The sequence below is a fragment of the Drosophila kikkawai genome, unplaced genomic scaffold, assembly GCF_030179895.1.
Source record: "Drosophila kikkawai strain 14028-0561.14 unplaced genomic scaffold, DkikHiC1v2 scaffold_192, whole genome shotgun sequence".
NCBI lineage: Eukaryota > Metazoa > Arthropoda > Insecta > Diptera > Drosophilidae > Drosophila > Drosophila kikkawai.
In genome coordinates this window covers 72603-96618 of record NW_027222529.1, presented here as the reverse complement: position 1 = coordinate 96618, position 24016 = coordinate 72603, and the positions used below count along the sequence as shown (strand labels likewise).

The window sequence follows — 24016 nt, the reverse complement described above, 5'->3', positions numbered from 1 at the left end:
GGGCGCCACCGCGGGAACCGAGCGCTTTCACCGGAGCCGGGCGCTTCTACCGGAGCCGGGCACCTCCGCCGGAGCCGGACGCCACCGCGGGAACCGGACGCCACCACCGCAGCCGGGCGCTTCCACCAATTTCTTATAAATTAACGACACAAAATAGATCAAAACTTTTTTATAAATTATGGGTAAGTATTTTAGTAAAAATGAGTATGCAATTTTGTTAAGCTAAGAAAAACCTATTCAGAACAGCTTTCCGATACCGCTTTCCGATTCCGCCGATTGTTGTTCCGCCAGTTTTTTTATAAATATAGGTAAAAATCCGAGCGACCAAAAGTACCAGATCGTCAGAAATATATATCGGCAAAAAATTCCAGAAATTAGTTGGCTATGAAAATATCGATACTTGGTATTTCTCAAATATATTCTCTTGGCCACACTAAGCCTCGCCTCGGTCCTATATAAGACGGGCCACAGCAGTGGGGATGCCATTCGGCTTTTGACCGGCGATCGGTCAAGTACTCCGAAGGAGGACTAACCAAGGAGTCATCCCCTGGATTGGATCGCCGGATCAATGCGTCCATGCCTCGGGCACTACCGCGGCAGCCGGCGCCAACGCGGGAACCGGGCGCCTCCACCTGAGCCGGGCGCCAACGCGGGAACCGGGCGCCTCCACCTGAGCCGGGCGCCACCGCGGGAACCGAGCGCTTTCACCGGAGCCGGGCACCTCCGCCGGAGCCGGACGCCACCGCGGGAACCGGACTCCACCACCGGAGCAGGGCGCTTCCACCAATTTCTTATAAATAAACGATACAAAATAGATTAAAACTTTTTTATAAATTATGGGTAAGTATTTTAGCAAAACTGAGTATGCAATTTTGTTAAGCTTAGAAAAACCTATTCAGAACAGCTTTCCGAATTGGATTTCATGCATTTTTGGCCGAGCTATGAGATTTTCCGCCGATTGTTGTTCCGCCATTTTTTTATAAAAATAGGTAAAAATATATATCGGCAAAAAATTCCAGAAATTAGTTGGCTATGAAAATATCGATACTTGGTATTTCTCAAATATATTCTCTTGGCCACACTAAGCCTCGCCTCGGCCCTATATAAGACGGGCCACAGCAGTGGGGAAGCCATTCGGCTTTTGACCGGCGATCGGTCAAGTACTCCGAAGGAGGACTAACCAAGGAGTCATCCCCTGGATTGGATCGCCGGATCAATGCGTCCATGCCTCGGGCACTACCGCGGCAGCCGGCGCCAACGCGGGAACCGGGCGCCTCCACCTGAGCCGGGCGCCACCGCGGGAACCGAGCGCTTTCACCGGAGCCGGGCACCTCCGCCGGAGCCGGACGCCACCGCGGGAACCGGACTCCACCACCGGAGCAGGGCGCTTCCACCAATTTCTTATAAATTAACGATACAAAATAGATTAAAACTTTTTTATAAATTATGGGTAAGTATTTTAGCAAAACTGAGTATGCAATTTTGTTAAGCTTAGAAAAACCTATTCAGAACAGCTTTCCGAATTGGATTTCATGCATTTTTGGCCGAGCTATGAGATTTTCCGCCGATTGTTGTTCCGCCATTTTTTTATAAAAATAGGTAAAAATATATATCGGCAAAAAATTCCAGAAATTCCAGTATTTTAGCAAAACTGAGTATGGAATTTTGTTAAGCTTAGAAAAACCTATTCAGAACAGCTTTCCGAATTGGATTTCATGCATTTTTGGCCGAGCTATGAGATTTTCCGCCGATTGTTGTTCCGCCATTTTTTTATAAAAATAGGTAAAAATATATATCGGCAAAAAATTCCAGAAATTAGTTGGCTATGAAAATATCGATACTTGGTATTTCTCAAATATATTCTCTTGGCCACACTAAGCCTCGCCTCGGCCCTATATAAGACGGGCCACAGCAGTGGGGAAGCCATTCGGCTTTTGACCGGCGATCGGTCAAGTACTCCGAAGGAGGACTAACCAAGGAGTCATCCCCTGGATTGGATCGCCGGATCAATGCGTCCATGCCTCGGGCACTACCGCGGCAGCCGGCGCCAACGCGGGAACCGGGCGCCTCCACCTGAGCCGGGCGCCAACGCGGGAACCGGGCGCCTCCACTTGAGCCGGGCGCCACCGCGGGAACCGGGCGCTTTCGCCGGGGCCGGGCGCCTCCGCCGGAGCCGGACGCCACCGCGGGAACCGGACGCCACCACCGGAGCCGGGCGCTTCCACCAATTTCTTATAAATTAACGATACAAAATAGATTAAAACTTTTTTATAAATTATGGGTAAGTATTTTAGCAAAACTGCAAAACTGCTTAGAAAAACCTATTCAGAACAGCTTTCCGAATTGGATTTCATGCATTTTTGGCCGAGCTATGAGATTTTCCGCCGATTGTTGTTCCGCCATTTTTTTATAAAAATAGGTAAAAATATATATCGGCAAAAAATTCCAGAAATTAGTTGGCTATGAAAATATCGATACTTGGTATTTCTCAAATATATTCTCTTGGCCACACTAAGCCTCGCCTCGGCCCTATATAAGACGGGCCACAGCAGTGGGGAAGCCATTCGGCTTTTGACCGGCGATCGGTCAAGTACTCCGAAGGAGGACTAACTAAGGAGTCATCCCCTGGATTGGATCGCCGGATCAATGCGTCCATGCCTCGGGCACTACCGCGGCAGCCGGCGCCAACGCGGGAACCGGGCGCCTCCACTGGAGCCGGGCGCCTCCGCCGGAGCCGGGTGCCTCCACCGGAGCCGGGCGCCTCCACCGGAGCCGGACGCCACCGCGGGAGCCGGACGCCACCGCGGGAACTGGGTGCCTCCACCGCAGCCGGGCGCTTCCACCAATTTCTTATAAATTAACGACACAAAATAGATTAAAACTTTTTTATAAATTATGGGTAAGTATTTTAGCAAAACTGAGTATGCAATTTTGTTAAGCTAAGAAAAACCTATTCAGAACAGCTTTCCGATACCGCTTTCCGATTCCGCCGATTGTTGTTCCGCCAGTTTTTTTATAAATATAGGTAAAAATCCGAGCGACCAAAAGTACCAGATCGTCAGAAATATATATCGGCAAAAAATTCCAGAAATTAGTTGGCTATGAAAATATCGATACTTGGTATTTCTCAAATATATTCTCTTGGCCACACTAAGCCTCGCCTTGGTCCTATATAAGACGGGCCACAGCAGTGGGGATGCCATTCGGCTTTTGACCGGCGATCGGTCAAGTACTCCGAAGGAGGACTAACCAAGGAGTCATCCCCTGGATTGGATCGCCGGATCAATGCGTACATGCCTCGGGCACCACCGCGGCAGCCGGCGCCAACGCGGGAACCGGGCGCCTCCACCTGAGCCGGGCGCCACCGCGGGAACCGAGCGCTTTCACCGGAGCCGGGCGCCTCCACCTGAGCCGGGCGCCACCGCGGGAACCGAGCGCTTTCACCGGAGCCGGGCGCGTCGACCGGAGCCGGGCACCTCCGCCGGAGCCGGACGCCACCGCGGGAACCGGACGCCACCACCGCAGACGGGCGCTTCCACCAATTTCTTATAAATTAACGACACAAAATAGATTAAAACTTTTTTATAAATTATGGGTAAGTATTTTAGCAAAACTGAGTATGCAATTTTGTTAAGCTAAGAAAAACCTATTCAGAACAGCTTTCCGATACCGCTTTCCGATTCCGCCGATTGTTGTTCCGCCAGTTTTTTTATAAATATAGGTAAAAATCCGAGCGACCAAAAGTACCAGATCGTCAGAAATATATATCGGCAAAAAATTCCAGAAATTAGTTGGCTATGAAAATATCGATACTTGGTATTTCTCAAATATATTCTCTTGGCCACACTAAGCCTCGCCTCGGTCCTATATAAGACGGGCCACAGCAGTGGGGATGCCATTCGGCTTTTGACCGGCGATCGGTCAAGTACTCCGAAGGAGGACTAACCAAGGAGTCATCCCCTGGATTGGATCGCCGGATCAATGCGTCCATGCCTCGGGCACTACCGCGGCAGCCGGCGCCAACGCGGGAACCGGGCGCCTCCACCTGAGCCGGGCGCCAACGCGGGAACCGGGCGCCTCCACCTGAGCCGGGCGCCACCGCGGGAACCGAGCGCTTTCACCGGAGCCGGGCACCTCCGCCGGAGCCGGACGCCACCGCGGGAACCGGACGCCACCACCGGAGCCGGGCGCTTCCACCAATTTCTTATAAATTAACGATACAAAATATATTAAAACTTTTTTATAAATTATGGGTAAGTATTTTAGCAAAACTGAGTATGCAATTTTGTTAAGCTTAGAAAAACCTATTCAGAACAGCTTTCCGAATTGGATTTCATGCATTTTTGGCCGAGCTATGAGATTTTCCGCCGATTGTTGTTCCGCCAGTTTTTTTATAAATATAGGTAAAAATCCGAGCGACCAAAAGTACCAGATCGTCAGAAATATATATCGGCAAAAAATTCCAGAAATTAGTTGGCTATGAAAATATCGATACTTGGTATTTCTCAAATATATTCTCTTGGTCACACTAAGCCTCGCCTCGGCCCTAAATAAGACGGGCCACAGCAGTGGGGAAGCCATTCGGCTTTTGACCGGCGATCGGTCAAGTACTCCGAAGGAGGACTAACCAAGGAGTCATCCCCTGGATTGGATCGCCGGATCAATGCGTCCAAGCCTCGGGCACCACCGCGGCAGCCGGCGCCAACGCGGGAACCGGGCGCCTCCACCTGAGCCGGGCGCCAACGCGGGAACCGGGCGCCTCCACCTGAGCCGGGCGCCACCGCGGGAACCGAGCGCTTTCACCGGAGCCGGGCGCTTCCACCGGAGCCGGGCGCTTCCACCAATTTCTTATAAATTAACGATAAAAAATAGATTAAAACTTTTTTATAAATTATGGGTAAGTATTTTAGCAAAACTGAGTATGCAATTTTGTTAAGCTTAGAAAAACCTATTCAGAACAGCTTTCCGAATTGGATTTCATGCATTTTTGGCCGAGCTATGAGATTTTCCGCCGATTGTTGTTCCGCCAGTTTTTTTATAAATATAGGTAAAAATCCGAGCGACCAAAAGTACCAGATCGTCAGAAATATATATCGGCAAAAAATTCCAGAAATTAGTTGGCTATGAAAATATCGATACTTGGTATTTCTCAAATATATTCTCTTGGTCACACTAAGCCTCGCCTCGGCCCTAAATAAGACGGGCCACAGCAGTGGGGAAGCCATTCGGCTTTTGACCGGCGATCGGTCAAGTACTCCGAAGGAGGACTAACCAAGGAGTCATCCCCTGGATTGGATCGCCGGATCAATGCGTCCAAGCCTCGGGCACCACCGCGGCAGCCGGCGCCAACGCGGGAACCGTGCGCCTCCACCGGAGCCGGGCGCTTCCACCGGAGCCGGGCGCTTCCACCGGAGCCGGGCGCCTCCACCGGAGCCGGGCGCCACCGCGGGAACCGGGCGCCTCCACCGGAGCCGGGGGCCTCCACCGGAGCCGGGCGCCACCGCAGGAACCGCGCGCTTCCTCCGGAGCCGGGCGCTTCCACCGGAGCCGGGCACCTCCGCCGGAGCCGGGCACCTCCGCCGGAGCCGGACGCCACCGCGGGAACCGGACGCCACCACCGGAGCCGGGCGCTTCCACCAATTTCTTATAAATTAACGATAAAAAATAGATTAAAACTTTTTTATAAATTATGGGTAAGTATTTTAGCAAAACTGAGTATGCAATTTTGTTAAGCTTAGAAAAACCTATTCAGAACAGCTTTCCGAATTGGATTTCATGCATTTTTGGCCGAGCTATGAGATTTTCCGCCGATTGTTGTTCCGCCATTTTTTTATAAAAATAGGTAAAAATATATATCGGCAAAAAATTCCAGAAATTAGTTGGCTATGAAAATATCGATACTTGGTATTTCTCAAATATATTCTCTTGGCCACACTAAGCCTCGCCTCGGCCCTATATAAGACGGGCCACAGCAGTGGGGAAGCCATTCGGCTTTTGACCGGCGATCGGTCAAGTACTCCGAAGGAGGACTAACCAAGGAGTCATCCCCTGGATTGGATCGCCGGATCAATGCGTCCATGCCTCGGGCACTACCGCGGCAGCCGGCGCCAACGCGGGAACCGGGCGCCTCCACCTGAGCCGGGCGCCTCCACCGGAGCCGGGCGCTTCCACCGGAGCCGGGCGCCTCCACCGGAGCCGGGCGCCACCGCGGGAACCGAGCGCTTTCACCGGAGCCGGGCACCTCCGCCGGAGCCGGACGCCACCGCGGGAACCGGACTCCACCACCGGAGCCGGGCGCTTCCACCAATTTCTTATAAATTAACGATAAAAAATAGATTAAAACTTTTTTATAAATTATGGGTAAGTATTTTAGCAAAACTGAGTATGCAATTTTGTTAAGCTTAGAAAAACCTATTCAGAACAGCTTTCCGAATTGGATTTCATGCATTTTTGGCCGAGCTATGAGATTTTCCGCCGATTGTTGTTCCGCCAGTTTTTTTATAAATATAGGTAAAAATCCGAGCGACCAAAAGTACCAGATCGTCAGAAATATATATCGGCAAAAAATTCCAGAAATTAGTTGGCTATGAAAATATCGATACTTGGTATTTCTCAAATATATTCTCTTGGTCACACTAAGCCTCGCCTCGGCCCTAAATAAGACGGGCCACAGCAGTGGGGAAGCCATTCGGCTTTTGACCGGCGATCGGTCAAGTACTCCGAAGGAGGACTAACCAAGGAGTCATCCCCTTAATTGGATCGCCGGATCAATGCGTCCAAGCCTCGGGCACCACCGCGGCAGCCGGCGCCAACGCGGGAACCGTGCGCCTCCACCGGAGCCGGGCGCTTCCACCGGAGCCGGGCGCCTCCCCCGGAGCCGGGCGCCACCGCGGGAACCGGGCGCCTCCACCGGAGCCGGGTGCCTCCACAGGAGCCGGGCGCCACCGCAGGAACCGAGCGCCTTCACCGGAGCCGGGCGCTTCCCCCGGAGCCGGGCCCCGCCGCCGGAGCCGGGCACCTCCGCCGGAGCCGGGCACCTCCGCCGGAGCCGGACGCCACCGCGGGAACCGGACGCCACCACCGGAGCCGGGCGCTTCCACCAATTTCTTATAAATTAACGATAAAAAATAGATTAAAACTTTTTTATAAATTATGGGTAAGTATTTTAGCAAAACTGAGTATGCAATTTTGTTAAGCTTAGAAAAACCTATTCAGAACAGCTTTCCGAATTGGATTTCATGCATTTTTGGCCGAGCTATGAGATTTTCCGCCGATTGTTGTTCCGCCATTTTTTTATAAAAATAGGTAAAAATATATATCGGCAAAAAATTCCAGAAATTAGTTGGCTATGAAAATATCGATACTTGGTATTTCTCAAATATATTCTCTTGGCCACACTAAGCCTCGCCTCGGCCCTATATAAGACGGGCCACAGCAGTGGGGAAGCCATTCGGCTTTTGACCGGCGATCGGTCAAGTACTCCGAAGGAGGACTAACCAAGGAGTCATCCCCTGGATTGGATCGCCGGATCAATGCGTCCATGCCTCGGGCACTACCGCGGCAGCCGGCGCCAACGCGGGAACCGGGCGCCTCCACCTGAGCCGGGCGCCAACGCGGGAACCGGGCGCCTCCACCTGAGCCGGGCGCCACCGCGGGAACCGAGCGCTTTCACCGGAGCCGGGCACCTCCGCCGGAGCCGGACGCCACCGCGGGAACCGGACTCCACCACCGGAGCCGGGCGCTTCCACCAATTTCTTATAAATTAACGATAAAAAATAGATTAAAACTTTTTTATAAATTATGGGTAAGTATTTTAGCAAAACTGAGTATGCAATTTTGTTAAGCTTAGAAAAACCTATTCAGAACAGCTTTCCGAATTGGATTTCATGCATTTTTGGCCGAGCTATGAGATTTTCCGCCGATTGTTGTTCCGCCATTTTTTTATAAAAATAGGTAAAAATATATATCGGCAAAAAATTCCAGAAATTAGTTGGCTATGAAAATATCGATACTTGGTATTTCTCAAATATATTCTCTTGGCCACACTAAGCCTCGCCTCGGCCCTATATAAGACGGGCCACAGCAGTGGGGAAGCCATTCGGCTTTTGACCGGCGATCGGTCAAGTACTCCGAAGGAGGACTAACCAAGGAGTCATCCCCTGGATTGGATCGCCGGATCAATGCGTCCATGCCTCGGGCACTACCGCGGCAGCCGGCGCCAACGCGGGAACCGGGCGCCTCCACCTGAGCCGGGCGCCAACGCGGGAACCGGGCGCCTCCACCTGAGCCGGGCGCCACCGCGGGAACCGAGCGCTTTCACCGGAGCCGGGCACCTCCGCCGGAGCCGGACGCCACCGCGGGAACCGGACTCCACCACCGGAGCAGGGCGCTTCCACCAATTTCTTATAAATTAACGATACAAAATAGATTAAAACTTTTTTATAAATTATGGGTAAGTATTTTAGCAAAACTGAGTATGCAATTTTGTTAAGCTTAGAAAAACCTATTCAGAACAGCTTTCCGAATTGGATTTCATGCATTTTTGGCCGAGCTATGAGATTTTCCGCCGATTGTTGTTCCGCCAGTTTTTTTATAAATATAGGTAAAAATCCGAGCGACCAAAAGTACCAGATCGTCAGAAATATATATCGGCAAAAAATTCCAGAAATTAGTTGGCTATGAAAATATCGATACTTGGTATTTCTCAAATATATTCTCTTGGTCACACTAAGCCTCGCCTCGGCCCTAAATAAGACGGGCCACAGCAGTGGGGAAGCCATTCGGCTTTTGACCGGCGATCGGTCAAGTACTCCGAAGGAGGACTAACCAAGGAGTCATCCCCTGGATTGGATCGCCGGATCAATGCGTCCAAGCCTCGGGCACCACCGCGGCAGCCGGCGCCAACGCGGGAACCGTGCGCCTCCACCGGAGCCGGGCGCTTCCACCGGAGCCGGGCGCCTCCCCCGGAGCCGGGCGCCACCGCGGGAACCGGGCGCCTCCACCGGAGCCGGGTGCCTCCACCGGAGCCGGGCGCCACCGCCGCCACCGAGCGCTTTCACCGGAGCCGGGCGCGGCCACCGGAGCCGGGCACCTCCGCCGGAGCCGGGCACCTCCGCCGGAGCCGGGCACCTCCGCCGGAGCCGGGCACCTCCGCCGGAGCCGGACGCCACCGCGGGAACCGGACGCCACCACCGGAGCCGGGCGCTTCCACCAATCTCTAATAAATTAACGATAAAAAATAGATTAAAACTTTTTTATAAATTATGGGTAAGTATTTTAGCAAAACTGAGTATGCAATTTTGTTAAGCTTAGAAAAACCTATTCAGAACAGCTTTCCGAATTGGATTTCATGCATTTTTGGCCGAGCTATGAGATTTTCCGCCGATTGTTGTTCCGCCATTTTTTTATAAAAATAGGTAAAAATATATATCGGCAAAAAATTCCAGAAATTAGTTGGCTATGAAAATATCGATACTTGGTATTTCTCAAATATATTCTCTTGGCCACACTAAGCCTCGCCTCGGCCCTATATAAGACGGGCCACAGCAGTGGGGAAGCCATTCGGCTTTTGACCGGCGATCGGTCAAGTACTCCGAAGGAGGACTAACCAAGGAGTCATCCCCTGGATTGGATCGCCGGATCAATGCGTCCATGCCTCGGGCACTACCGCGGCAGCCGGCGCCAACGCGGGAACCGGGCGCCTCCACCTGAGCCGGGCGCCAACGCGGGAACCGGGCGCCTCCACCTGAGCCGGGCGCCACCGCGGGAACCGAGCGCTTTCACCGGAGCCGGGCACCTCCGCCGGAGCCGGACGCCACCGCGGGAACCGGACTCCACCACCGGAGCAGGGCGCTTCCACCAATTTCTTATAAATTAACGATACAAAATAGATTAAAACTTTTTTATAAATTATGGGTAAGTATTTTAGCAAAACTGAGTATGCAATTTTGTTAAGCTTAGAAAAACCTATTCAGAACAGCTTTCCGAATTGGATTTCATGCATTTTTGGCCGAGCTATGAGATTTTCCGCCGATTGTTGTTCCGCCAGTTTTTTATAAAAATAGGTAAAAATATATATCGGCAAAAAATTCCAGAAATTAGTTGGCTATGAAAATATCGATACTTGGTATTTCTCAAATATATTCTCTTGGCCACACTAAGCCTCGTCTCGGCCCTATATAAGACGGGCCACAGCAGTGGGGAAGCCATTCGGCTTTTGACCGGCGATCGGTCAAGTATTCCGAAGGAGGACTAACCAAGGAGTCATCCCCTGGATTGGATCGCCGGATCAATGCGTCCATGCCTCGGGCACTACAGCGGCAGCCGGCGCCAACGCGGGAACCGGGCGCCTCCACCTGAGCCGGGCGCCACCGCGGGAACCGAGCGCTTTCACCGGAGCCGGGCACCTCCGCCGGAGCCAGACGCCACCGCGGGAACCGGACTCCACCACCGGAGCAGGGCGCTTCCACCAATTTCTTATAAATTAACGACACAAAATAGATTAAAACTTTTTTATAAATTATGGGTAAGTATTTTAGCAAAACTGAGTATGCAATTTTGTTAAGCTAAGAAAAACCTATTCAGAACAGCTTTCCGATACCGCTTTCCGATTCCGCCGATTGTTGTTCCGCCATTTTTTTTATAAATATAGGTAAAAATACGAGCGACCAAAAATACCAGATCGTCAGATATATATATCGGCAATAAATTCCAGAAATTACTTGGCTATGAAAATATCGATACTTGGTATTTCTCAAATATATTCTCTTGGTCACACTAAGCCTCGCCTCGCCCATCAATGCGTCCATGCCTTGGGCACCACCGCGGCAGCCGGCGCCAACGCGGGAACCGGGCGCCTCCACCGGAGCCGGGCGCCTCCACTGGAGCCGGGCGCCTCCACCGGAGCCGCGTGCCTCCACCGGAGCCGGGCGCCTCCACCTGAGCCGGGCGCCACCGCGGGAACTGAGCGCTTTCACCTTGACCGGGCGCTTCTACCGGAGCCGGGCACCTCAGCCGGAGCCGGACGCCACCGCGGGAGCCGGGCGCATCCACCGGAGCCGGGCGCCACCACCAATTTCTTATAAATTAACGATAAAAAATAGATTAAAACTTTTTTATAAATTATGGGTAAGTATTTTAGCAAAACTGAGTATGCAATTTTGTTAAGCTTAGAAAAACCTATTCAGAACAGCTTTCCGAATTGGATTTCATGCATTTTTGGCCGAGCTATGAGATTTTCCGCCGATTGTTGTTCCGCCAGTTTTTTTATAAATATAGGTAAAAATCCGAGCGACCAAAAGTACCAGATCGTCAGAAATATATATCGGCAAAAAATTCCAGAAATTAGTTGGCTATGAAAATATCGATACTTGGTATTTCTCAAATATATTCTCTTGGTCACACTAAGCCTCGCCTCGGCCCTATATAAGACGGGCCACAGCAGTGGGGAAGCCATTCGGCTTTTGACCGGCGATCGGTCAAGTACTCCGAAGGAGGACTAACCAAGGAGTCATCCCCTGGATTGGATCGCCGGATCAATGCGTCCATGCCTCGGGCACCACCGCGGCAGCCGGCGCCAACGCGGGAACCGGGCGCCTCCACCGGAGCCGGGCGCTTCCACCGCGGGAGCCGGGCGCCTCCACCGGAGCCGGGTGCCTCCACCGGAGCCGGGCGCCACCGCGGCAGCCGAGCGCCTCCACCGAAGCCGCGAACCTCCGACGAAGCCGGATGGCACCGCGGAAACCGGGCGCCTCCACCGGAGCCGGGCGCCACCGCGGGAACCGGCCGCCTCCACCGGAGCCGGGCGCCTCCACCGGAGCCGGGTGCCTCCACCGGAGCCGGGCGCCACCGCAGGAACCGAGCGCTTTCACCGGAGCCGGGCGCTTCCACCGGAGCCGGGCACCTCCGCCGGAGCCGGACGCCACCGCGGGAACCGGACGCCACCACCGGAGCCGGGCGCTTCCACCAATTTCTTATAAATTAACGATAAAAAAAGGATTAAAACTTTTTTATAAATTATGAGTAAGTATTTTAGCAAAACTGAGTATGCAGTTTTGTTAAGCTTAGAAAAACCTATTCAGAACATCTTTCCGAATTGGATTTCATGCATTTTTGGCCGAGCTATGAGATTTTCCGCCGATTGTTGTTCCGCCAGTTTTTTTATAAATATAGGTAAAAATCCGAGCGACCAAAAGTACCAGATCGTCAGAAATATATATCGGCAAAAAATTCCAGAAATTAGTTGGCTATGAAAATATCGGTACTTGGTATTTCTCAAATATATTCTCTTGGTCACACTAAGCCTCGCCTCGGCCCTATATAAGACGGGCCACAGCAGTGGGGAAGCCATTCGGCTTTTGACCGGCGATCGGTCAAGTACTCCGAAGGAGGACTAACCAAGGAGTCATCCCTTGGATTGGATCGCCGGATCAATGCGTCCATGCCTCGGGCACCACCGCGGCAGCCGGCACCAACGCGGGAACCGGGCGCCTCCACCGGAGCCGGGCGCTTCCACCGGAGCCGGGCGCCTCCACCGGAGCCGGGCGCCACCGCGGGAGCCGGGCGCTTCCCCCGGAGCCGCGAGCCTCCGACGAAGCCGGATGCCGCCGCGGGAACCGGGCGCCTCCACCGGAGCCCGGCGCCACCGCGGGAGCCGGGCGCCTCCACCGGAGCCGGGTGCCTCCACCGGCGCCGGGCGCCCCGGCAGGAACCGAGCGCCTCCACCGGACCCGGGCGCTTCCACCGGAGCCGGGGGCCTCCACCGGAGCCGGGTGCCTCCACCGGAGCCGGGCGCCACCGCGGGAGCCGAGCGCTCCCACCGGAGCCGGGCACCTCCGCCGGAGCCGGACGCCACCGCGGGAACCGGACGCCACCACCGGAGCCGGGCGCTTCCACCAATTTCTTATAAATTAACGATAAAAAAAGGATTAAAACTTTTTTTATAAATTATGGGTATGTATTTTAGCAAAACTGAGTATGCAATTTTGTTAAGCTTAGAAAAACCTATTCAGAACAGCTTTCCGAATTGGATTTCATGCATTTTTGGCCGAGCTATGAGATTTTCCGCCGATTGTTGTTCCGCCATTTTTTTTATAAAAATAGGTAAAAATATATATCGGCAAAAAATTCCAGAAATTAGTTGGCTATGAAAATATCGATACTTGGTATTTCTCAAATATATTCTCTTGGCCACACTAAGCCTCGCCTCGGCCCTATATAAGACGGGCCACAGCAGTGGGGAAGCCATTCGGCTTTTGACCGGCGATCGGTCAAGTACTCCGAAGGAGGACTAACCAAGGAGTCATCCCCTGGATTGGATCGCCGGATCAATGCGTCCATGCCTCGGGCACTACCGCGGCAGCCGGCGCCAACGCGGGAACCGGGCGCCTCCACCGGAGCCGGGCGCTTCCACCGGAGCCGGGCGCCTCCNCCGGAGCCGGNTGCCTCCACCGGAGCCGGGCGCCACCGCGGCAGCCGAGCGCTTCCACCGGAGCCGCGAACCTCCGACGAAGCCGGATACCACCGCGGGAACCGGGCGCCTCCACCGGAGCCGGGCGCCACCGTGGGAACGAGGCGACTCCACCGGAGCCGGGTGCNTCCACCGGAGCCGGGTGCCTCCACCGGAGCCGGGCGCCACCGCAGGAACCGAGCGCTTTCACCGGAGCCGGGCGCTTCCACCGGAGCCGGGCACCTCCGCCGGAGCCGGACGCCACCGCGGGAACCGGACGCCACCACCGGAGCCGGGCGCTTCCACCAATTTCTTATAAATTAATGATAAAAAAAGGATTAAAACTTTTTTATAAATTATGAGTAAGTATTTTAGCAAAACTGAGTATGCAGTTTTGTTAAGCTTAGAAAAACCTATTCAGAACATCTTTCCGAATTGGATTTCATGCATTTTTGGCCGAGCTATGAGATTTTCCGCCGATTGTTGTTCCGCCAGTTTTTTTTATAAATATAGGTAAAAATCCGAGCGACCAAAAGTACCAGATCGTCAGAAATATATATCGGCAAAAAATTCCAGAAATTAGTTGGCTATGAAAATATCGATACTTGGTATTTCTCAAATATATTCTCTTGGTCACACTAAGCCTCGCCTCGGCCCTATATAAGACGGGCCACAGCAGTGGGGAAGCCATTCGGCTTTTGACCGGCGATCGGTCAAGTACTCCGAAGGAGGACTAACCAAGGAGTCATCCCTTGGATTGGATCGCCGGATCAATGCGTCCATGCCTCGGGCACCACCGCGGCAGCCGGCACCAACGCGGGAACCGGGCGCCTCCACCGGAGCCGGGCGCTTCCACCGGAGCCGGGCGCCTCAACCGGAGCCGGGTGCCTCCACCGGAGCCGGGCGCCACCGCGGGAGCCGAGCGCTTCCACCGGAGCCGCGAACCTCCGACGAAGCCGGATGCCACCGCGGGAACCGGGCGCCTCCACCGGAGCCGGGCGCCACCGCGGGAACCGGGCGCCTCAACCGGAGCCGGGTGCCTCCACCGGAGCCGGGCGCCACCGCAGGAACCGAGCGCCTCCACCGGAGCCGGGCGCTCCCACCGGAGCCGGGCGCCTCCACCGGAGCCGGGCGCCTCCACCGGAGCCGGGCGCCACCACGGGAGCCGAGCGCTCCCACCGGAGCCGGGCACCTCCGCCGGAGCCGGACGCCACCGCGGGAACCGGACGCCACCACCGGAGCCGGGCGCTTCCACCAATTTCTTATAAATTAACGATAAAAAAAGGATTAAAACTTTTTTTATAAATTATGGGTATGTATTTTAGCAAAACTGAGTATGCAATTTTGTTAAGCTTAGAAAAACCTATTCAGAACAGCTTTCCGAATTGGATTTCATGCATTTTTGGCCGAGCTATGAGATTTTCCGCCGATTGTTGTTCCGCCATTTTTTTTATAAAAATAGGTAAAAATATATATCGGCAAAAAATTCCAGAAATTAGTTGGCTATGAAAATATCGATACTTGGTATTTCTCAAATATATTCTCTTGGCCACACTAAGCCTCGCCTCGGCCCTATATAAGACGGGCCACAGCAGTGGGGAAGCCATTCGGCTTTTGACCGGCGATCGGTCAAGTACTCCGAAGGAGGACTAACCAAGGAGTCATCCCCTGGATTGGATCGCCGGATCAATGCGTCCATGCCTCGGGCACTACCGCGGCAGCCGGCGCCAACGCGGGAACCGGGCGCCTCCACCGGAGCCGGGCGCTTCCACCGGAGCCGGGCGCCTCCACCGGAGCCGGGCGCCTCCACCGGAGCCGGGCGCCTCCACCGGAGCCGGGCGCCACCGCGGCAGCCGAGCGCTTCCACCGGAGCCGCGAACCTCCGACGAAGCCGGATGCCACCGCGGGAACCGGGCGCCTCCGCCGGGGCCGGGCGCCACCGCGGGAACCAGGCACCTCCACCGGAGCCGGGTGCCTCCACCGGAGCCGGGTGCCTCCACCGGAGCCGGGCGCCACCGCAGGAACCGAGCGCTTTCACCGGAGCCGGGCGCTTCCACCGGAGCCGGGCACCTCCGCCGGAGCCGGACGCCACCGCGGGAACCGGACGCCACCACCGGAGCCGGGCGCTTCCACCAATTTCTTATAAATTAATGATAAAAAAAGGATTAAAACTTTTTTATAAATTATGAGTAAGTATTTTAGCAAAACTGAGTATGCAGTTTTGTTAAGCTTAGAAAAACCTATTCAGAACATCTTTCCGAATTGGATTTCATGCATTTTTGGCCGAGCTATGAGATTTTCCGCCGATTGTTGTTCCGCCAGTTTTTTTATAAATATAGGTAAAAATCCGAGCGACCAAAAGTACCAGATCGTCAGAAATATATATCGGCAAAAAATTCCAGAAATTAGTTGGCTATGAAAATATCGATACTTGGTATTTCTCAAATATATTCTCTTGGTCACACTAAGCCTCGCCTCGGCCCTATATAAGACGGGCCACAGCAGTGGGGAAGCCATTCGGCTTTTGACCGGCGATCGGTCAAGTACTCCGAAGGAGGACTAACCAAGGAGTCATCCCTTGGATTGGATCGCCGGATCAATGCGTCCATGCCTCGGGCACCACCGCGGCAGCCGGCACCAACGCGGGAACCGGGCGCCTCCACCGGAGCCGGGCGCTTCCACCGGAGCCGGGCGCCTCCACCGGAGCCGGGTGCCTCCACCGGAGACGGGGGCCACCGCGGGAGCCGAGCGCTTCCACCGGAGCCGCGAACCTCCGACGAAGCCGGATGCCACCGCGGGAACCGGGCGCCTCCACCGGAGCCGGGCGCCACCGCGGGAACCGAGCGCCTCCACCGGAGCCGGGCGCCTCCACCGGAGCCGGGCGCCACCGCAGGAACCGAGCGCCTCCACCGGAGCCGGGCGCTTCCACCGGAGCCGGGCGCCTCCGCCGGAACCGGGTGCCTCCACCGGAGCCGGGCGCCACCACGGGAGCCGAGCGCTCCCACCGGAGCCGGGCACCTCCGCCGGAGCCGGACGCCACCGCGGGAACCGGACGCCACCACCGGAGCCGGGCGCTTCCACCAATTTCTTATAAATTAACGATAAAAAAAGGATTAAAACTTTTTTTATAAATTATGGGTATGTATTTTAGCAAAACTGAGTATGCAATTTTGTTAAGCTTAGAAAAACCTATTCAGAACAGCTTTCCGAATTGGATTTCATGCATTTTTGGCCGAGCTATGAGATTTTCCGCCGATTGTTGTTCCGCCATTTTTTTTTATAAAAATAGGTAAAAATATATATCGGCAAAAAATTCCAGAAATTAGTTGGCTATGAAAATATCGATACTTGGTATTTCTCAAATATATTCTCTTGGCCACACTAAGCCTCGCCTCGGCCCTATATAAGACGGGCCACAGCAGTGGGAAAGCCATTCGGCTTTTGACCGGCGATCGGTCAAGTACTCCGAAGGAGGACTAACCAAGGAGTCATCCCCTGGATTGGATCGCCGGATCAATGCGTCCATGCCTCGGGCACTACCGCGGCAGCCGGCGCCAACGCGGGAACCGGGCGCCTCCACCGGAGCCGGGCGCCTCCACCGGAGCCGGGCGCCTCCACCGGAGCCGGGTGCCTCCACCGGAGCCGGGCGCCACCGCGGGAGCCGAGCGCTTCCACCGGAGCCGCGAACCTCCGACGAAGCCGGATGCCACCGCGGGAACCGGGGGCCTCCACCGGAGCCGGGCGCCACCGCGGGAACCGGGCGCCTCCACCGGAGCCGGGTGCCTCCACCGGAGCCGGGCGCCACCGCAGGAACCGAGCGCCTCCACCGGAGCCGGGCGCTTCCACCGGAGCCGGGCGCCTCCACCGGAGCCGGGTGCCTCCACCGGAGCCGGGCGCCACCGCGGGAGCCGAGCGCTTCCACCGGGGCCGCGAACCTCCGGCGAAGCCGGATGCCACCGCGGGAACCGGGCGCCTCCACCGGAGCCGGGCGCCGCCGCGGGAACCGGGCGCCTCCACCGGAGCCGGGTGCCTCCACCGGAGCCGGGCGCCACCGCAGGAACCGAGCGCCTCCACCGGAGCCGGGCGCTTCCACCGGAGCCGGGCGCCTCCACCGGAGCCGGGTGCCTCCACCGGAACCGTGCGCTACCACGGGAGCCGAGCGCTCCCACCGGAGCCGGGCACCTCCGCCGGAGCCGGACGCCACCGCGGGAACCGGACGCCACCACCGGAGCCGGGCGCTTCCACCAATTTCTTATAAATTAACGATAAAAAAAGGATTAAAACTTTTTTTATAAATTATGAGTAAGTATTTTAGCAAAACTGAGTATGCAGTTTTGTTAAGCTTAGAAAAACCTATTCAGAACATCTTTCCGAATTGGATTTCATGCATTTTTGGCCGAGCTATGAGATTTTCCGCCGATTGTTGTTCCGCCAGTTTTTTTATAAATATAGGTAAAAATCCGAGCGACCAAAAGTACCAGATCGTCAGAAATATATATCGGCAAAAAATTCCAGAAATTAGTTGGCTATGAAAATATCGATACTTGGTATTTCTCAAATATATTCTCTTGGCCACACTAAGCCTCGCCTCGGCCCTATATAAGACGGGCCACAGCAGTGGGGAAGCCATTCGGCTTTTAGACCGGCGATCGGTCAAGTACTCCGAAGGAGGACTAACCAAGGAGTCATCCCCTGGATTGGATCGCCGGATCAATGCGTCCATGCCTCGGGCACTACCGCGGCAGCCGGCGCCAACGCGGGAACCGGGCGCCTCCACCGGAGCCGGGCGTTTCCACCGGAGCCGGGCGCCTCCACCGGAGCCGGGTGCCTCCACCGGAGCCGGGCGCCACCGCGGGAGCCGAGCGCTTCCACCGGAGCNGCCAACCTCCGACGAAGCCGGATGCCACCGCGGGAACCGGGCGCCTCCACCGGAGCCGGGCGCCACCGCGGGAACCGGGCGCCTCCACCGGAGCCGGGCGCTTCCACCAATTTCTTATAAATTAACGATACAAAATAGATTAAAACTTTTTTATAAATTATGGGTAAGTATTTTAGCAAAACTGAGTATGCAATTTTGTTAAGCTTAGAAAAACCTATTCAGAACAGCTTTCCGAATTGGATTTCATGCATTTTTGGCCGAGCTATGAGATTTTCCGCCGATTGTTGTTCCGCCAGTTTTTTTATAAATATAGGTAAAAATCCGAGCGACCAAAAGTACCAGATCGTCAGAAATATATATCGGCAAAAAATTCCAGAAATTAGTTGGCTATGAAAATATCGATACTTGGTATTTCTCAAATATATTCTCTTGGTCACACTAAGCCTCGCCTCGGCCCTATATAAGACGGGCCACAGCAGTGGGGAAGCCATTCGGCTTTTGACCGGCGATCGGTCAAGTACTCCGAAGGAGGACTAACCAAGGAGTCATCCCCTGGATTGGATCGCCGGATCAATGCGTCCATGCCTCGGGCACTACCGCGGCAGCCGGCGCCAACGCGGGAACCGGGCGCCTCCACCTGAGCCGGGCGCCAACGCGGGAACCGGGCGCCTCCACCTGAGCCGGGCGCCACCGCGGGAACCGAGCGCTTTCACCGGAGCCGGGCACCTCCGCCGGAGCCGGACGCCACCGCGGGAACCGGACGCCACCACCGGAGCCGGGCGCTTCCACCAATTTCTTATAAATTAACGATAAAAAATAGATTAAAACTTTTTTATAAATTATGGGTAAGTATTTTAGCAAAACTGAGTATGCAATTTTGTTAAGCTTAGAAAAACCTATTCAGAACAGCTTTCCGAATTGGATTTCATGCATTTTTGGCCGAGCTATGAGATTTTCCGCCGATTGTTGTTCCGCCATTTTTTTATAAAAATAGGTAAAAATATATATCGGCAAAAAATTCCAGAAATTAGTTGGCTATGAAAATATCGATACTTGGTATTTCTCAAATATATTCTCTTGGCCACACTAAGCCTCGCCTCGGCCCTATATAAGACGGGCCACAGCAGTGGGGAAGCCATTCGGCTTTTGACCGGCGATCGGTCAAGTACTCCGAAGGAGGACTAACCAAGGAGTCATCCCCTGGATTGGATCGCCGGATCAATGCGTCCATGCCTCGGGCACTACCGCGGCAGCCGGCGCCAACGCGGGAACCGGGCGCCTCCGCCTGAGCCGGGCGCCAACGCGGGAACCGGGCGCCTCCACCTGAGCCGGGCGCCACCGCGGGAACCGAGCGCTTTCACCGGAGCCGGGCACCTCCGCCGGAGCCGGACGCCACCGCGGGAACCGGACTCCACCACCGGAGCAGGGCGCTTCCACCAATTTCTTATAAATTAACGATACAAAATAGATTAAAACTTTTTTATAAATTATGGGTAAGTATTTTAGCAAAACTGAGTATGCAATTTTGTTAAGCTTAGAAAAACCTATTCAGAACAGCTTTCCGAATTGGATTTCATGCATTTTTGGCCGAGCTATGAGATTTTCCGCCGATTGTTGTTCCGCCATTTTTTTATAAAAATAGGTAAAAATATATATCGGCAAAAAATTCCAGAAATTAGTTGGCTATGAAAATATCGATACTTGGTATTTCTCAAATATATTCTCTTGGCCACACTAAGCCTCGCCTCGGCCCTATATAAGACGGGCCACAGCAGTGGGGAAGCCATTCGGCTTTTGACCGGCGATCGGTCAAGTACTCCGAAGGAGGACTAACCAAGGAGTCATCCCCTGGATTGGATCGCCGGATCAATGCGTCCATGCCTCGGGCACTACCGCGGCAGCCGGCGCCAACGCGGGAACCGGGCGCCTCCACCTGAGCCGGGCGCCAACGCGGGAACCGGGCGCCTCCACCTGAGCCGGGCGCCACCGCGGGAACCGAGCGCTTTCACCGGAGCCGGGCACCTCCGCCGGAGCCGGACGCCACCGCGGGAACCGGACGCCACCACCGGAGCCGGGCGCTTCCACCAATTTCTTATAAATTAACGATACAAAATAGATTAAAACTTTTTTATAAATTATGGGTAAGTATTTTAGCAAAACTGCAAAACTGCTTAGAAAAACCTATTCAGAACAGCTTTCCGAATTGGATTTCATGCATTTTTGGCCGAGCTATGAGATTTTCCGCCGATTGTTGTTCCGCCATTTTTTTATAAAAATAGGTAAAAATATATATCGGCAAAATATTCCAGAAATTAGTTGGCTATGAAAATATCGATACTTGGTATTTCTCAAATATATTCTCTTGGCCACACTAAGCCTCGCCTCGGCCCTATATAAGACGGGCCACTGCAGTGGGGAAGCCATTCGGCTTTTGACCGGCGATCGGTCAAGTACTCCGAAGGAGGACTAACTAAGGAGTCATCCCCTGGATTGGATCGCCGGATCAATGCGTCCATGCCTCGGGCACTACCGCGGCAGCCGGCGCCAACGCGGGAACCGGGCGCCTCCACTGGAGCCGGGCGCCTCCACCGGAGCCGGGCGCCTCCACCGGAGCCGGGTGCCTCCACCGGAGCCGGGCGCCTCCACCGGAGCCGGACGCCACCGCGGGAGCCGGACGCCACCGCGGGAACCGGGTGCCTCCACCGCAGCCGGGCGCTTCCACCAATTTCTTATAAATTAACGACACAAAATAGATTAAAACTTTTTTATAAATTATGGGTAAGTATTTTAGCAAAACTGAGTATGCAATTTTGTTAAGCTAAGAAAAACCTATTCAGAACAGCTTTCCGATACCGCTTTCCGATTCCGCCGATTGTTGTTCCGCCAGTTTTTTTATAAATATAGGTAAAAATCCGAGCGACCAAAAGTACCAGATCGTCAGAAATATATATCGGCAAAAAATTCCAGAAATTAGTTGGCTATGAAAATATCGATACTTGGTATTTCTCAAATATATTCTCTTGGCCACACTAAGCCTCGCCTCGGTCCTATATAAGACGGGCCACAGCAGTGGGGATGCCATTCGGCTTTTGACCGGCGATCGGTCAAGTACTCCGAAGGAGGACTAACCAAGGAGTCATCCCCTGGATTGGATCGCCGGATCAATGCGTCCATGCCTCGGGCACTACCGCGGCAGCCGGCGCCACCCCGGGAACCCGGCGCCTCCACTGGAGCCGGGCGCCTCCACTGGAGCCGGGCGCTTCCACTGGAGCCGGGCGCCTCCACCGGAGCCGGGCGCCTCCACCGGAGCCGGGTGCCTCCACCGGAGCCGGGCGCCTCCACCGGAGCCGGACGCCACCGCGGGAGCCGGACGCCACCGCGGGAACCGGGTGCCTCCACCGCAGCCGGGCGCTTCCACCAATGTCTTATAAATTAACGACACAAAATAGATTAAAACTTTTTTATAAATTATGGGTAAGTATTTTAGCAAAACTGAGTATGCAATTTTGTTAAGCTAAGAAAAACCTATTCAGAACAGCTTTCCGATACCGCTTTCCGATTCCGCCGATTGTTGTTCCGCCAGTTTTTTTATAAATATAGGTAAAAATCCGAGCGACCAAAAGTACCAGATCGTCAGAAATATATATCGGCAAAAAATTCCAGAAATTAGTTGGCTATGAAAATATCGATACTTGGTATTTCTCAAATATATTCTCTTGGCCACACTAAGCCTCGCCTCGGTCCTATATAAGACGGGCCACAGCAGTGGGGATGCCATTCGGCTTTTGACCGGCGATCGGTCAAGTACTCCGAAGGAGGACTAACCAAGGAGTCATCCCCTGGATTGGATCGCCGGATCAATGCGTACATGCCTCGGGCACCACCGCGGCAGCCGGCGCCAACGCGGGAACCGGGCGCCTCCCCCTGAGCCGGGCGCCCCCGCGGGAACCGAGCGCTTTCACCGGAGCCGGGCGCCTCCACCTGAGCCGGGCGCCACCGCGGGAACCGAGCGCTTTCACCGGAGCCGGGCGCTTCTACCGGAGCCGGGCACCTCCGCCGGAGCCGGACGCCACCGCGGGAACCGGACGCCACCACCGCAGCCGGGCGCTTCCACCAATTTCTTATAAATTAACGACACAAAATAGATTACAACTTTTTTAAAAATTATGGGTAAGTATTTTAGCAAAACTGAGTATGCAATTTTGTTAAGCTAAGAAAAACCTATTCAGAACAGCTTTCCGATACCGCTTTCCGATTCCGCCGATTGTTGTTCCGCCAGTTTTTTTATAAATATAGGTAAAAATCCGAGCGACCAAAAGTACCAGATCGTCAGAAATATATATCGGCAAAAAATTCCAGAAATTAGTTGGCTATGAAAATATCGATACTTGGTATTTCTCAAATATATTCTCTTGGCCACACTAAGCCTCGCCTCGGTCCTATATAAGACGGGCCACAGCAGTGGGGATGCCATTCGGCTTTTGACCGGCGATCGGTCAAGTACTCCGAAGGAGGACTAACCAAGGAGTCATCCCCTGGATTGGATCGCCGGATCAATGCGTCCATGCCTCGGGCACTACCGCGGCAGCCGGCGCCAACGCGGGAACCGGGCGCCTCCACCTGAGCCGGGCGCCAACGCGGGAACCGGGCGCCTCCACCTGAGCCGGGCGCCAACGCGGGAACCGAGCGCTTTCACCGGAGCCGGGCACCTCCGCCGGAGCCGGGCACCTCCGCCGGAGCCGGACGCCACCGCGGGAACCGGACGCCACCACCGGAGCCGGGCGCTTCCACCAATTTCTTATAAATTAACGATACAAAATAGATTAAAACTTTTTTATAAATTATGGGTAAGTATTTTAGCAAAACTGAGTATGCAATTTTGTTAAGCTAAGAAAAACCTATTCAGAACAGCTTTCCGATACCGCTTTCCGATTCCGCCGATTGTTGTTCCGCCAGTTTTTTTATAAATATAGGTAAAAATCCGAGCGACCAAAAGTACCAGATCGTCAGAAATATATATCGGCAAAAAATTCCAGAAATTAGTTGGCTATGAAAATATCGATACTTGGTATTTCTCAAATATATTCTCTTGGCCACACTAAGCCTCGCCTCGGTCCTATATAAGACGGGCCACAGCAGTGGGGATGCCATTCGGCTTTTGACCGGCGATCGGTCAAGTACTCCGAAGGAGGACTAACCACCGCAGGAACCGAGCGCTTTCACCGGAGCCGGGCACCTCCGCCGGAGCCGGGCACCTCCGCCGGAGCCGGGCACCTCCGCCGGAGCCGGACGCCACCGCGGGAACCGGACGCCACCACCGGAGCCGGGCGCTTCCACCAATTTCTTATAAATTAACGATAAAAAATAGATTAAAACTTTTTTATAAATTATGGGTAAGTATTTTAGCAAAACTGAGTATGCAATTTTGTTAAGCTTAGAAAAACCTATTCAGAACAGCTTTCCGAATTGGATTTCATGCATTTTTGGCCGAGCTATGAGATTTTCCGCCGATTGTTGTTCCGCCATTTTTTTATAAAAATAGGTAAAAATATATATCGGCAAAAAATTCCAGAAATTAGTTGGCTATGAAAATATCGATACTTGGTATTTCTCAAATATATTCTCTTGGCCACACTAAGCCTCGCCTCGGCCCTATATAAGACGGGCCACAGCAGTGGGGAAGCCATTCG

At 54.0% G+C, this 24016-nt stretch overlaps 1 protein-coding gene across 1 annotated transcript in view; it reads right to left on the bottom strand.

Annotated features, from left to right (window-relative positions):
• LOC138929446 (collagen alpha-2(I) chain-like) overlaps window positions 1-24016 on the bottom strand; it is a gene marked incomplete at its 3' end in the record, with an annotated part of 50262 nt that overhangs the window by 18276 nt on the left and 7970 nt on the right. The window contains exons 2-6 of the mRNA XM_070288881.1: window positions 17085-17590; window positions 16130-16521; window positions 14323-14695; window positions 13372-13651; window positions 12515-12887 (exon numbers count right to left, since the gene is read on the bottom strand). Of these exons, the coding sequence (XP_070144982.1) occupies window positions 12515-12887; window positions 13372-13651; window positions 14323-14695; window positions 16130-16521; window positions 17085-17590 (1924 nt within the window). The remainder of the gene's footprint in view (window positions 1-12514; window positions 12888-13371; window positions 13652-14322; window positions 14696-16129; window positions 16522-17084; window positions 17591-24016) is intronic.